Source organism: Miniopterus schreibersii, assembly GCF_964146895.1.
Source record: "Miniopterus schreibersii genome assembly, chromosome: 7".
Taxonomy (NCBI): Eukaryota; Metazoa; Chordata; class Mammalia; order Chiroptera; family Miniopteridae; genus Miniopterus; species Miniopterus schreibersii.
The window spans coordinates 65,389,926-65,406,007 of NC_138108.1; the positions used below are offsets into that span (position 1 = coordinate 65,389,926).

Genomic DNA, 16,082 nt, shown 5'->3' on the forward strand with positions numbered 1-16,082 from the left:
TATCTATCTATCTATCTATCATCTATCTATCATCTGTCTATCATCTATCATTTATCTCTCATCTATCTATCTATCTATCTATCTATCTATCTATCTATCTATCTATCTATCATCTATCTATCTATCTATCATCTATCTATCTATCTATCTATCATCTATCTATCATCTGTCTATCATCTATCATTTATCTCTCATCTATCTATCTATCTATCTATCTATCTATCTATCTATCTATCTATCTATCATCTATCTATCATCTATCTATCTATCTATCTATCATCTATCATCATCTATCTATATCATCTATCTATCATCATCTATCTATCTATCTATCATCTACCTATCTATCATCTATCTATCTATCATCTATCTATCATCTATCTATCTATCATCTATCATCTATCTATCTAATCTATCTATCATCTATCATCTATCATCTATCTCTATCTATCTATCTATCTATCTATCTATCTATCTATCTATCTATCATCTATCTATCTATCATCTATCTATCATCTATCTATCTATCATCTATCTATCTATCTATCATCTCTCTCTTTTCAACCTAGACACCACTTCCTTCTAGAAGTTGGTCACATTTTCCCTCAGTTTGAACTAATCTCTTTCTCTCCCGAATTTTGGAGTAACTGGCTCTTCATCTCTTTCTGGCTTTATTCGCTTTTCCCTAGTATTATTGTGATTCGTGTGATTCGTGTCATTCTTACTTGTCTCGGGTGACCTCTGTGAGACTACACTCAACAGTGGCATTTGCTAGATAAGGAAATGAAAACATAGATAACCATAGGTAAGCAAATGAGATCTGTTTGGAGATAAGAGATAAAAGAACAATCGATTTAATGTACAAAAGCTACATTTAATCAGGATCCAACGTTCTTGATTTTTTAAATAAGTTTTTACAATACTATGTGGCTATTATTATAGCAATTTGAATTCTTAAAAGGAATAAATTCAGCAGCTTATATTTTAACTGGCAACTTAATAGAATCACAGTCTGAAGTAGCTTAATGCATAATAAAAGCCTACATTATAATTTTATTATCACTATTAGCAGTCAGAGCACTTCCCACCTTTCACTGCAAAGCACTTATTAAAATTAACCAATTAATCCTGAGACAGAGGTTAAATAACTTGCTCAAGGTCCTGAAGTAGTGATATTATAGTGAGAATTGGACCCCAGGAGTTGTTGATCAAGATGTCGACAAACATTCCTGCAGCATGGTGATGCTGTTCTTTGGCAGCAAAATAAGTCTGTGGACAGTGTCATTAAAATGATAAATCCAACAGCTGACAAAAGCATAATAAATTTAGGATCTATTAGATGTGAGTTGGCAAGGTTCAATGGACCTGGTGTTCTGTCAAAATTGTATCTTACATATACAAAACCTTCTCTCTATAAATGAAGGAATGACAGAATGGTTCATTACAGTGCCTAATTAAAGGTCCATTAGTGGGAGGTAAAACATCAGTTCTTAGTTGTGCTGAGTAAAAACATTTCACAACCCTAATGGCAATATAAAATCTGGAGGTCTGAAATGCAAATTAATTTTAACAGCAGCTCCCAGGGAGGAGAGACAGAGATAAATAATGGCAAAGGGAAAATTCAGCATTCTTTAAGTTGTTCAAGAACAAATATAGATCCATTTCATGCTATTTTGGAGCAAGGATTCTTAGCATAAATAAAAAAATATATGTAAGCATGGCATTTTACATTTAAGTCTGGAAGTTAATTATGAGGTCAACAATATCTGGGGTCACTTGTAATTAAATTGTAATGACATTAGGGCAGAAGGGACAATGAGGACCAACTCAATCTGTGTCTAAGAACCAGGTATTCCAATCAAAGGACAATCTGTTCTGTCATTAATATTTCCAAAGTCCTCTAGTGATCTGCTTGGGTACCATTATACTTTCAATTAAAACTCAGTTTATTAGAAATGCACCTGTGTGGCTCACTCCCACTGGTTCCAATAAGTGCAGACATTAAGTAGTATCTCAAGTTTATAAAACTGGAACTACCTGACAGTGATCCAAACATATCCTTTGTAACTTGTATTGGAACCGCAGTCTATCAAGTAACTTATAAAACTTATGAAATATAGATGTGAACCTATCATATGTGATGATGTGATAGATTATTTTGACCATTTGCCCTCCAGAGCGATTTTATTGCATTAGTCGGTCAGCCCGTGAACATATTGTGGTGTTTGCAGTAAGCCTACCACTGTGTTAGACACTGAGGAAGCAGTGGTGTCAGAGATATTTCCTGCCCTCAGAGGGCTTACAGTCTAATGCATGATTCTGAAAATGGAAAAAGTTATTATGTGACAGTTTAATAAAACAGAGAAGACACCAGTACACAGGAAAGAACATAGAATTCAGACTTTCTTGAAAGAAGCAAAATTCAAGCTAAGATCAGAAGAAAGTAGAAGCTAACCAAGTGAAGAGAGGAATGTGAACGGAAGAGCATTTGCAAAGAGCCAGACGGAAAATATTTTTAAATTTATCTTTTCTGTGGCCATTAGATTTTCCCAGGGGAGGTCTGGCAAGGGAAATAACAATCACTGAACATGTATAATGTATTGGTAACAGAGACATGTGCTATTATACATCATTTTATCTTTTATATGATGATTCAACAAATGCTTATACAGCCCTTTGAGGTTAGTATTATTAATCGAACTTTACAAGTGCCAAAAAATAAGATTAAGCCATTCTCCCTATCTACCAGGTTAGAGAACATACAAGTCAGAATTTGTAGCCTTGTGGGTCTGAATCCCAAAGTAGGCTTCTGCTGGTGTATTTTGTTATCGTTTAATGGACGGACCTGGAGAGCATCATGCTAAGTGAAATCAGCCAGTCAGAGAAAGATAAGTACCCTATGATTTCACTCACATGTGTAATTTAATGAACAAACTGAACTACCAAGCAAAATAGAGACAGGCTTATAGAGAGCAGGCAGACAGCTCTGTCTGGGGAGGCGGGGAGGTGGAAGGATTGAGCAAAAGAGAGATAAAAAGAGAGAATTCATGGACATAGACAGCAGTCTGGTGATTGTCGGGGGGGTGAAGGGGGATTGAGGTGGCAGAGGGCACAGAAGGGATAAATGATGGGAAAAAAACACATATATATGTATGTGTGTATATATATATGTATGTATATATATATATATATATATATATATATGTATTTTTCAGACTCATTAGGAGAATGCTCAAAGCTCAGATGTCACACTGGCTCAACCTGGTCTTTGCAAGTTTCTATTCCATTGAAAATAATCATTAATAAGAATTTTAATCTTGAGCTGATTAAGCTTATGTTAGGCCCAAGTGGAAGAGACCAATTTACTTTGATAATGAAAGGAAAATAAAATAGAATTGTTTCGGTGCTACTGTTATTATGAAGGCCAGTTAGAACTAGGCTAAAACCTCAAGAAAAGATCCTGCCATAAAAAGTTAAATTATTACTCAGGATTAGCTATTTCTTAAGAAGTTAAGTATTTAAGATTCGTAGAACAGTCACATGTAGAGTGGCAAAGCATTTGGAACCCTGGCTCCTGAGTGCCCCCAGTTATTTTCTTCCTCTTGGTGGGAAGATAAGCACCACCTTCATGCAGGCTCTCATCATCTCTTGCCTGGGGCACTACACAGCAGTCCCTTATGTGCTCTTTCTACCACCTTTGGAAACAATTCATTCATTGTCTCCAAAATGTACTCCCTTTCATTGTTCATATCCCTTTTTCTTTACACATGGAATTCTTCATGTCTGTTAATGCCCCTGCTCTGTCTTCTTAACTTCGCTGTGCCCTAGGACATTCACTTTCACACTATTAATACATCATTCATGTTCTTGACTCTCTACCCTACTAGAATATGAAACAGGCCCTGGTGTTTTGCATACCTCATCAATCTTGGGCGTTAACTCAATGCCTGGACTTAGTAGATAGTATTAAGTATGTGAGTGAATGTAAACAAAGTAGAAGGATCTTGCTTTTATCCTGCAAATCCCAGTTTTTTCTGTGTTCTGGCAAGATCTCAGTCAAAAGTCAGTGCCAGAGTTCTGGGCCATCTTTACTGAACAGCTCACTGAGATCCACACTCTATGGAAAACTTTGTGCTTATGTTTTCAGTTTGAAAAAAAATAGTGTAAAAATAGAATTAGGTTTGAATTAATGTATGTGAAGAAAAATAAATACATTCATGTGACCATAATATAGAATCGTGATGTAAGGGTAAGATAATATAATAATTTGATGATTTTATTCTAAGTAGTTGAATGGAAATTTTCAGAATTATAAAAATATTGTTGAAGACAATTTGATCCAGTAGTTAAAAATAGAATTATTAAAAATAGATTTTTACTGTATGTTATACCTTCATTTAAAGGAAATGTAAAAATAATGAGGCAAAAGATTTAAGCAAAATGTGCTTATAGAAAAGAGAATTTATTGGAAACTTTAGTAAATCTTTCAAGCATATAGTTTGCCATATGTGATTCAAAGTATATATACTAATTATTAAATTAATTTATTCAATTGATATGTATATATTGAACACATGGATATTATTTATTATTTTAAATGTTGGTAGATACATCAATATAAAAGCTCTTTGGAGATGGTTGCCTACATAATTTTTGGTGAATAAAAAACCAAATGGCATATCTATTACAATTAAAGTCAGGCAAAACTGCACCTTAGAGATTAATAATGAGAGAAGACCTGTCAAAGATCAGAAATGGACTTCATTCCATTCTATGTAGAAGCATTACATTATCTTTCTTATGATTAAATTTCAAATTCCAATGACATGTTTATAAAGTTAACTCTGGATAACTTTTATCTCATCATGTAACTTATCCTTGGAATTTTGGTTATCACGTTTAACAATTTCAGTAAGTATTACTGGAGTAAAAAACCTTTAAGAATGTTTTATTACTCTTGCTGACATCATAGCAGCAACATTTTTTATTCCAGCTTTACTTGATTTTGAGATAACCCTTCTCACAATAGTCTTGAAACAGTGCTTCACTATAAATTACGACAAGGGTCAATGGTATGATCTTCCACTTTTATGCCACATAAGCGCTACCAAAAGGTGCTTAACCTTTTCAGGAAGAGTGAATATATAACATAATATGAAAGACAAAGGAAGACAGCTTGAAAACTGTTTAAATGAAGGCAGAAAATACAAACTTGTCCTATAAGCCATGGTTACTAACTGTTTAAAGAGGGATTTGTATTAAAATAAACTGAGCAGGCCCAGTTGGAAGCCCTTAGCAAAAACAAATAACTAAATAAAAAGTAAGGCTTTGCATGAATAGAAACCGTCCATGATTGTAATTCTGCTGTATTTGGTGGTAAGTAAATTAAATGGGTTCATAAATAATTATCTACAAATAGAATTGGGTATTTGAGAACAATATAATACATGTATTATGCAAAGACAGACACTCAGATTGAAAAAAAAATATTTACTTGAGGCTTACCTCAAACTAAGCAAATTGTTTCTACTTAGATGCATCTGCCAACATCATTTTTTAAAAGAAATAATTTAAATGTAAATTTAAGAGTAACTTTAAAACAGTTCTCTCTTCAGATTTGGAATGTCAAATGACATATTTTGAGAAAATATCATGAGTCAGGAATCTTTGAATACTTTAAATGGAAGAAAATAAAATTCCTACCTTATAGTTAATATGATTACTATATTTACCAGTATATACTGGTATTATTATTCTGTTTTATGAAAAAAATAGAACCTTTTTTGGTAGCTCATATTTGGCTAGAAAATATTCTGTATTTATCCTGATTATTGATAAAAATTGCAAGAGAGTCAGTATGTTAACATCAGCTCTAGAGGTTAAAAAATATCTTCTTTAAATCTTAAACTCATAGCTTCTCAGTACGAGAGCAAAAGACCAAAACTAGGAGTGAATTATATTTATAATTTACCCTATGGTTAAATATAAATTATATTTGTAATTTACCCTTTGGTTATGTAACCCACCAAAAAAAGAAGAGCAGATCTTTGCTTAAATCAAGCAGTGCATTCAAAATTGTATTTATTTGTTTCATTCTCATTAATGCAAATATATAACTATACTTTTAATTTAAATAAATATATGTTTTTAAATTCATTGTTTTCCAACACATGAAGTTACACTAAAAAGAGTAAATACTAAATAAAAAGGAGATAGCCAATAATTTGTCATAATAAATGCTTAAATATTTAAAAATGAATTATTAGGAATAAAACCTATTTATTGGGGCTTGCTATCAAAGAATCAAATACATCCTAAGTATAGCACTGAGAAATAGAAAGTCACATCAGAAAAAGCTAAGAATCATGATTTCACTTACATGTGAGATATAAAACTGAAACTCATAGACACAGACAACAGTAGGGTGGTTACCAGAGGGAAGGGGGCGAAGGGGCTAATAAAGGGTAAAGAGCCCCAAATATGTTGGCAAAAGATGGTTTGACTTTGGGTGATGAGCATACAATGCAGTATACAGATCATGTATCATAGAAATGTACACTGGAAACCTATATAATCTTATTAACCAATGTCACCCCAATAAATTTATTTAAAAAATAAGATAAATCGTTAAAAAGTATGAAAAAAAGCCATATGTTTCAGAATACAGCCAGGCGATTAATCCAGAGGTCAAGTAGCTAAATTTGAATTTTTAGGTTTTCATCAGCACTTGAAGATCCATGGTTAAATCCATGGTAGTGGTGTCATATAATTTTCATTTTGATAAAATAATCTGTACTTTTTAGTTTTTAAACTTAAAAAAATCTATATTATAGTGATCTTAGAGCAAGCTTTCTTTGAAAATCAATTGATATAATCAACATAGTGGAAGAAGCAAAAAAACTGATGTGGATATGACCATGTCATGAATGTCACATTATTTGACTACTCAGTTATCATCTGAGGCCAAGAATTTAGGTCACTTCCTTGGTAAACTCCAGACCATGAGTAACTAAATTAAACTGGAATGTTTCAACTGCAGATTTTCATACTTCTTCAACTGGGAGGTAAAATAGGCTTCTGATCTTTTTAAGACTCTCTTACCTAAGTAAAACAAATACATAGAATGTTTTGCATATCACTTCAGTGGGTTTCTGGAACTTCACTGAACATATACCCTAAGCTTTTCTGGAATTGGTCAACCTTGATTCCAAATTTGAGGAAGAAATGTTGTCTTTTAGAGGTGATGATATGGAATCATTTAGAATTATGTAAAGTAGAAAGTTGTAGACTAACAAATAGTATTCTTCAACTTTAGATTTCCAAATTATTTTCATCACAAGTGTAACTCAATCACATGATTTATAAAAAATAATAATTATAACTATATGTTTTTTAAAGTTGGGAGTTTCATGTGAGATAAGAAAGGTCCTTTGTAAGTTTTAAAATCAAATGCAAATATTTTATATTTTTATTTTAATAGATATTTTGAGTACCTATCATTTATAATATGTATTATAACATAATTATTTAATTTAGGTAATAAAAATAAATGTAGTAATTTTATAGCATTCATGGATATAGTCTGAGATGCTTTTTTAAAAAATATATTTTTATTGATTTCAGGGAGCAGGAGAAAGAGATAGAAACATCAGTGATGAGAGAGAGTCATTGATCGGCTGCCTCCCTCATGCCCCTTACTGGAATCAAGCCCAAAACCTGGATATGTGCCCTGGCCAGGAACCGAACCATGACCTCCAGGTTCAAAGGTCGAAGCTCAACCACTTAGACACACTGGCCAGGCTAGTCTGAGATGCCTTTTAAAAATAATTTCTAAAATGATCCATGAATTTAGAATAGAATTCTATATTGAGTCTGAAAGTAAGTAGATCAGGCCACAGAAGAAAATAGTTTCTTGAATAAGTTTTATTCCATGCAGAGGTTAGGCTATGACTGCAAACTCAAACGGATTAGAAGTTGAAAAGTTTAGTCTAATTCAATGTGATGTGTAATGCCGACTTCTGGGAATTTACAAGTCACATCCTTTATCCACATGCCAGCTTGGAGTGCCTGGTAGTTGGTTCATTGGTCCAGTAGCTGAGTGTCTATTTCATGCAGACACCAGATGCCCAAGGGCTCTTTTATCCAGACTTCATGGTATTCATCTTTGCTTCCCATCTGATTTTCATCTTCCATCTCCTACTTCCCTCTCATCAACTGAACATACAACTGCACATGCTGGCAAACTTCAGGTTGTTTCAGGAGTGGGTTAAACCAGCCTAGACTGATCTCCCATTTATATAAATTGCTCTCTGCCTTCTGAAGTGCTCTCCTTTATAAGGGGCAGGGCTCAGTCATTAATTCAACAAATTTTAATAGAGCATCTAATATTTCCAGCCACTGTGGCTTGGAATTTAGTCATGAATAAAGCAAAACTGTGCTCATGGTACCTTTTGGTATTTATAAATAATACACAAACATATTAGATGTCAGGTGGTGAGAAACAAGATGACGAAAAATAAAGCAGGGTCAGTTAAGAACCTTAGTGCTGCCTGAATGGAGAGAAGGGTCAGGGGCTACAGAAACGGAAACACATCAGTTTCCATATCAAAAGTGTTTGCTACAGTATCTTTTTGTACCCAGTGTGGATAAATGATTAATGACTTAATCTCATCACTTTAAGGTTGAAACAGTTTATAAGGATTTCTTTCAAAGAAAACGATCTTTCTAAATAAAAAATATCTTGGATTAAAATATTTTATTTATTAATTACAGTAATTTAGTGCATACTTCTAGTTATGGTAAAGGTTAAATGCTGCTGACAAATAATAAAATTAAAGTGATTCTCTGTAACCTTTGGATTATTGAAAAAATCTTAGTCAAGTGGAAAGCTTATTATTATATATCAATAATCTGTCTTATCCATATATATCTGACTAAAAGGAAACATACATTTGACCAGTTTCCTACATATTGTTCTGCCAGACCTTTCAAGGTGCATTTTCCAGTTTTTAGTTAATTCCCATTAAATAGTAATTACTTCTATATAATCTGCTATTTTTCTTCTTGCTATTGCACCAGTGTAGGAACTTCTCTCTATATATATCAATAGATGACTATGAATATATTGATACAGAGAGATACATATATATTATGTATTTTGCAAGGTAACATATTAAAGAAAGACTAGAAGGAAGGTACACCTAAGTATGTCAGAAATCATGACTTTGACATTTAATTTTGGAGTAATTTGGAAGAAGGAAGAAAGGATGGATGGAAGGAGGAAAGAAGAGATAGAGAGAGACAGAGAGAAAGAGAGAGAGAATTACGTGCATAGGATCTACATGGATTTGTCTAGGATGGTGTCATAACATTCCCTGTCCTCTAGTTAGGCTTCAACATGATGTCAATAACTTTCTCATGATAGTTTCATCTGAGATGATCTTGTCCATGATCACCTCCTATCCAGGATTCTTTACCTCCCGTGTCTTTATAAAACTCCACTTTTCTAAAAATGAATTATTACTTTGTGCTCTGAATTGTCTTTTAAAAATTAGTACCACTTATTATCTAAAATCTTTTATTGATTTTGATTTTTTTTCAACCTTGTTAGTCTTAAGGATTCTATCAAAGGCACTCTGAAGACAGGAGTACTATTTACACAATGGTGACTATTAACATAGTTGATATCAATAAATGTTATTAGACTGAAATTAATTGAATCTTAATACATAGTCAACGCCTTAGTAGATATATTAGGGCTTAAGTACGGTAAATTACTTGTCTATGGTCAGCGATGCATGACCTATATGTGCACGCTTCATCCTCATTTTACTTTTAAGCGGTCATACACTTACTCACTTCCTTGGTTTTCAGATAGCCTCATCTGATAAGCCTCTCACCTGCAAGTCAGGCTGCTTACAAATCTCAAATGACTACTACATTTTAAATCATTACTTGCTAAAACCTTTTATATCTGATTGCTTTAAAAATAAAGGAATGCTCAACTCTGAACATTGTTTACAAGCAAAAGTTATATAGGTTTCTCTGATCTTTGAAAAAACATCGCCATGATAGTTTTATAAGGTACTTTTTGACAATTTTATTGATGCTATCACTTGAATATGCATTTTTAAATAGTATTGTTAAAAATTTAAAAGCTGGTACTTTTTAAATCCCATTCCATATGTCTAACTCAAAGTTTTGATAATTTGGCTTTCTGAATTTTACATTTTTCTTCTACCTGGATACTCAGAGATGGCACTGTTTGCTCAGAATCAATTTTATCCCTTTAAATTTTTTAGTTTTCTCTATAGAAATATTTGAGATATACTTCTATTTTTAGTAATAAATTAGAAAAATGTTAATTTCCTTAGACATGTTTTCCTGATGAAAATTTATCAGCTCTAATCAGAGTTTTGCACACATTTATTTCCCTAGTGAATATTTAATTAGCACCTGGATTAAATATTTGCCTACTTTATTAAACTCGGTTCTGAAATTGGAAGATATATTTAGGACTATGCAATAAGTTTAATTATTAAGATACCTTAAGTTGGGTAAAACATTTGAGAAATGTAGAAAAGAATAAATTCTAATATTTCTTAAGTGTTTTTCTGTTTCTTTATATAATCCCTCCAGGACAATAATAAAATTCCAAGCAAATTTATACGAGTCACCACACCTCTTTTGCTTCTTACACCAAGCTGGGTTAAAAATGGACTCTAGAGAAGAAATGGCCACAGTCACTGTTATTAACATTCTTAAGAATCTTAGAGCTTTTCCAGAAAACTCCCCAAATAGGTGACAGGCATGTTTTACTTTGCCATATCTTTCCTGTTAACTTGGTCTCATTGGTCTAGAGGGACCCAGAGCTTGGTTTTCTTCTCTTTAAATAAATTTCACACTTCACTAACTAGTACAATTTGAATGGCTCAGTTGAAAATTTAAGTTAATAACTAAATAGTCTTAGCAAGTCAGAAAGAAATATTGGGGAAAGACGTTAAATGCAGCCAGAGATTTTATAGACATTTAGCTCTCCATGAAGATTCATAAGCCTGTATGTATACTCATACATGAATATATTTTTATGCAGTCTATTAAGATCCTGTTAAAAGATTACAGAAAGGACTATACCCTTCCATATCTGGTTGCTTGAAAAAGAATGATAGAAAAAGAGAAACTGAAAGAGAGAGACAGTGCAATAGTGATATCCCTCGAAAAGCGCTTCATTTCTGTTGCAGAAAATAGGCATTGACTTATTTTCCAGTTACTATCTACCTAATTACCATATGAATACTCTGTAATTATATATCTATTGTTGTTCTGTAGATTACATGATTGTGTTTGTTGCTACTATGTGTGAAGTTTTTAGTGTAATTATCCTACAGAGGTTATGACAATTTTTACATAGCGAATATAAAGTGCTATTATATAATTTAATGGTAATCTCTACTTTCTTAGCACAGATTAATTACATTTCATTATTGCCCCTTCTTGTCATATGCAGAACATCTCAACTATTATGCTATTCAGGGCAGTAAAATGCTCACAATTTATGAGGTGGAGTATTCCACAAGAAGGAAGATTTTGCTGGTACTAATATATGTAGGCTCTTGTCTCAGTGGACATTATTCAGATCCATTGGTGTGTTTTTTCGTCTTAAACTTTCAATTGGGTCATCTCCTCTCTGAGTGCTGATGTCCTGTCATATGTCTTTGGATTCTTCCTACAGCTCTCAGTATACAATTAAGCATATGCATGTCCCCAGAAAATAATCAGTTATGAATCCACCCCTTCATGTTATTCTCATGGTTAAATGACTCATGTTCAAAATGAGAATCAACCATGTTTTTCCACCAGCTTTCCTTTCCATAAATTTAGACCGTTCCTGCTGACCACTTACTGGCCAGTCTGGCTAAGCTCTTCTATCCCCAACCTTCCATTCCTCTCTTCTGTCTTCAGTCCCTTCCCTAGTCCCTCCCCTCCAGCAAAAAGTTTCCTCTCCTTTATTTTCTCCTAGCCTGCGTTCCTTGGTCTACCCCCTTTTTTGCCTCTCCTTTTTCTTCTTCCCAATGATACCCCTTTTTGATTTCTAAAATCATAGATTAGTTTTGCTTCTTGAACTTTATATACAGAAAAATGTAGTATATTATTTTTGTGTTCAGTTCTTTCAATATTATTCTTATGTGATTCGTTCATGTTTTATTTTTCATCTATCATCTATCCATCTCACTATCATCTATCTATATTTTTTCCATTGTATGAGTGAACCACAGTTTATCTATCTTTCTTGTGATGAACATTTGAATTATTTTCAGTTTTGGGCTATTTCTAAACAGGTTGCTCTGCACATCATGTACAAGTTTTTGTGCACAAGTGTCTACTTTTCTCTTGGATATATATTAAGAGTAGAAATGCTAGGTCATAAGATGTGGCCATGTTCAAATTTAGTAAATACTCTCAATTGTTTTACACATTGATTGAACCAATTAATATTCCCACTAGTAATATATGAGAGTTTCTGCTATTTGTGGTTAATTTTCTGTGTGTGCAATGGTATTCTTTTGAGGTGTTAATTTTTATCTTCTTTATTACTTGTCAGTTGTGTATATTCTCACATCTTTGTAAGCTTAGTCTAAAATAGATTTAATTTATGCATCAAAATTACTTATAATTAGTAAACTGTAGATAAGTTTTTAATGTTGCCCGTTAGCACTCTAAGTAAGTGCAAACTATTCCTTGCTCCAGTGTGGTATAGGGCAATCATCAGCCCTCAGAATGGTTCTCAGGCCTACTCAGCAATGTGGTTATAGAAACAAAGAGGTTCAAGATTTTAGATTTAAAATAACATTTAATTAAGGCTCTCAAAGTTAGTCAAGAGATAATATATTTCAGTCAAATTCAAATCACTTACAACTATTAGAGAATGTAGTTCCTCTGCTAATCAATAATATTATCTCTAGATCATCATTTCTTACACTCTCTAGTTCCCAAATTCTCGTTCCCCAATCAGCCCCATGGCAATTACCTGGACCCCATTTCAGATTTATGAATTAGAATCCAGGGGTCGGCAGTGGTGGGAGACAAGGGAAGGCACTGGAATTTGCATTTGAAAATAAGTCCCCTACGTGATTTTGATGAAACACCACTATATAAACCTCTAAAAAAGCACATAACATGAAGATTTGGAAAGACACATCAGCCAACTTCTATGTTCCATCCGACGGCTGAAGCAGGACCAGAAAATGTAATTTAAAGCAACTGGGGGAGTGGTAAAAGAGTTTCTTCTAAATAAGAGGTACCTAGCAACCTAATGAAAGTTATTCTTTAGAGATTTCTGCTTTGAAGGGGAAAAGGTACGAGGTGATCATGTGGGTTGTTGCTAAAACATTCTTCATAAATAAAAGCAGAATGTGTGTTGTGTACAGATACTAACATAGACTTAACTTTTACATCTCTAAGTCTTTCACTGTTGAATGTATAACTTTCCTTAAGTATAGCCAAAGCCCATATTAATAGACTTAAGCATTGAATATCAATGTGGGTACTTGGCATAATGCAACAGAACACAGGAGATTGCATGAAATAAATTTCCATAAATATGAAGCAAGTTTGTCAATAAATTTAATTTCTGTCTGATTTAATACAGGGCTAAATAAATATATAAACATGAGAATAGTAAATTATGTTTTAATTTGCCTCATCCACTATAATTGTCTTACAGCAGGTTAAAGTTTATAAATTGTGATTTTTATCTCAGCTAATCTCACTGAACATTGCTTCACAGTTAGACAGCTAAAAGAAAATTGCAGCTTCTAAATCCAAAGTTTAGGATTGATTTAATCACTTATTTTGCTTAAGATTATTTGCATTGCCCTAGCTGGTTTTGCCCAGTGGTTAGAGCATCCGCTAGTGGACTGAAAGGTCTTGGGTTCGATTCCTGCTAAAGGCACGTACCTCGGTTGCAGGCTGGAACCCCTGCCCCTGTAGGGGCTCATGCAGGAGCCTTCCAATCAATGTGTCTCTCTCACATCAATATTTTTCTCTCTCTCCCTTCCACTCTCTCTGAAAAGCAATGGAAAATATATCTTCAGGGGAAGATAAAAAAGAAAGATTATTTGTATTGTGAAGTTCAACGCTTTAAATGTGATAAATTATATTATGTTCATAAACAAACATACAGATAGACATGCCTGCTTTTCAAAAGATTGAGGCTGAATGTCAAGTTACAGAGTTAATGTGGCTTTTATATTAAATCTGTTTTTATTTTTCATGTTCAACAGGTGTAAAAATAAAGGTATAGAAATAATTATTTGAGGAAGTCTTCTTTTGTAGTGGAGAGAACTGCCCATAATGCTCACTAAGAAACCTCTTTCAAAACAAAGAGCTCAGACTAGAGGGAGGTTAGGTGCTCCCCTAGAAGGCGGACAATAGTCTACACTTACGTTATCATTTCCCCCCATGATGAATCAGTGGGTTTCCCAGCCCACTTTTCCCTTGGAGCCTCAGCAGAGGCACATCTTATGAAGTTGCCCCAGTATTTGAAAATACTTGGACCTGTTCTGGCACGTATAGAGAGAGGTTTCTTTCCGTCCACCGAGGCCTGGTGCAGAGGTAGGAGTCCCCTGTTCACCATACACCACCCTGTTCTCTGGGTGAAAAGAAATCTTGAGCATTTCTGCTCATTTGAGAATAGCAATATCGCTCACTAGAAAGAAGGCTAAGGTAACTTGTTGATTTAAACTTTAGATTCAGAAACTAAAGAGTTTTTTAGCTTTCATTATGTCAATATAACCCATTTTCTTTTAGTCAGATGAAATGATATCCAACACAGGCAGAAAGAGGCATCGGATCAATAGCATTGCCAGAGAATTCTAGCTGCATGCACTTACAAGCTGCTTCTGTAAATTAATCTACATATTGACCAACCATCTTTAAATATTAAATGAGATGGAAACATCGATTGCGACTGAAGAAAAATACTTGTAATATAATTTTATTTCTCTGTCGTGCATTCTTCCTAGATGTGTGTCACCACTACTGTGTGAATTCTGAATCCTGTACCATTGGGAATGACGGAATTGTTGACTGTGTCTGTCCAACACGCTATGAAGGACCAAAATGTGAGGTTGACAAATGTATAAGGTGCCATGGGGGGCACTGCATTATAAATAAAGACAGTGACGATATATCTTGCAAGTAAGTGGACATCAGCTTAATTTATAAAAGCATTTGAACTCAAAGGGTTTAATAGTCCAGCAAAAAAACTTATAAAAACAATGTAAATTATTTGTATTCCAAAATATAGTGACTATTGCATACTTTTTTTTTTTTTTTTTGCTAGAGGCAAAGTTCAGTACATTTAAATTAAATCCAAACTTTTCTTATTCAATACTATTACATACATCAGGGAAACATGAAAATTCATTGTGTAATGATATGGTCAGATCATTCCCTATATAGAATATTTCTAATATTAAGCAAGAAATAATGAAATGCAAAGTACCTTTAGAAAGCTCAGTGTAATATTCCTAAAGTAGAATATCTCGGGCTCTTAATTGTTTCATTATTATTCACAGTGAGTATTTGCTTTTCTGTTGTTACAAAATGATCCTTTGGGGGAGAAGCAAAGGACCTGTCTAATGGAAATAAACTTTTTTGTTGTTGTTTTTTTAAATTTGATTTTGAACATTATGGTTAAAAATAAGACAAAGGAATAATGTTTCCTAGGAAGCAACTAAGACAAAAATGTCCCAAGTCACACTTTTGCCCTTTGGCTTCAACGTCAAATGAATGGAAAACAGATCATTGCAGCTAAAGGGTAATGTCATTCAGTTTCTATCATGAAACAAGTTTATGCCACTGAGGTTGGAGATCAATCCTCACTCCAAACTTCTTTCAACAGCCTTTTAAAGGGACTTATAAAGGACTGGAGTCTATCACTTGCCTTGCTTAGGAGCATAATAAATGATAATACGAGACAGGAAAGCAGGAAAGCACACGCCACAGCTTCCGCCGTGACAGTGTGTGAGCGCCAGCCCTGAGTTACGGTGCTCTGCCAAACAAGGCCCAATAAAATTTTA

At 33.6% G+C, this 16,082-nt stretch overlaps 1 protein-coding gene across 1 annotated transcript in view; it reads left to right on the forward strand.

Moving 5' to 3' along the window:
* The window catches only part of LRP1B (LDL receptor related protein 1B), a 1,542,074-nt gene that overhangs the window by 1,483,851 nt on the left and 42,141 nt on the right, over positions 1-16,082 (forward strand). The window contains exon 85 of the mRNA XM_081143443.1: positions 15,024-15,198. Within this exon, the coding sequence (XP_080999569.1) occupies positions 15,024-15,198 (175 nt within the window). The remainder of the gene's footprint in view (positions 1-15,023; positions 15,199-16,082) is intronic.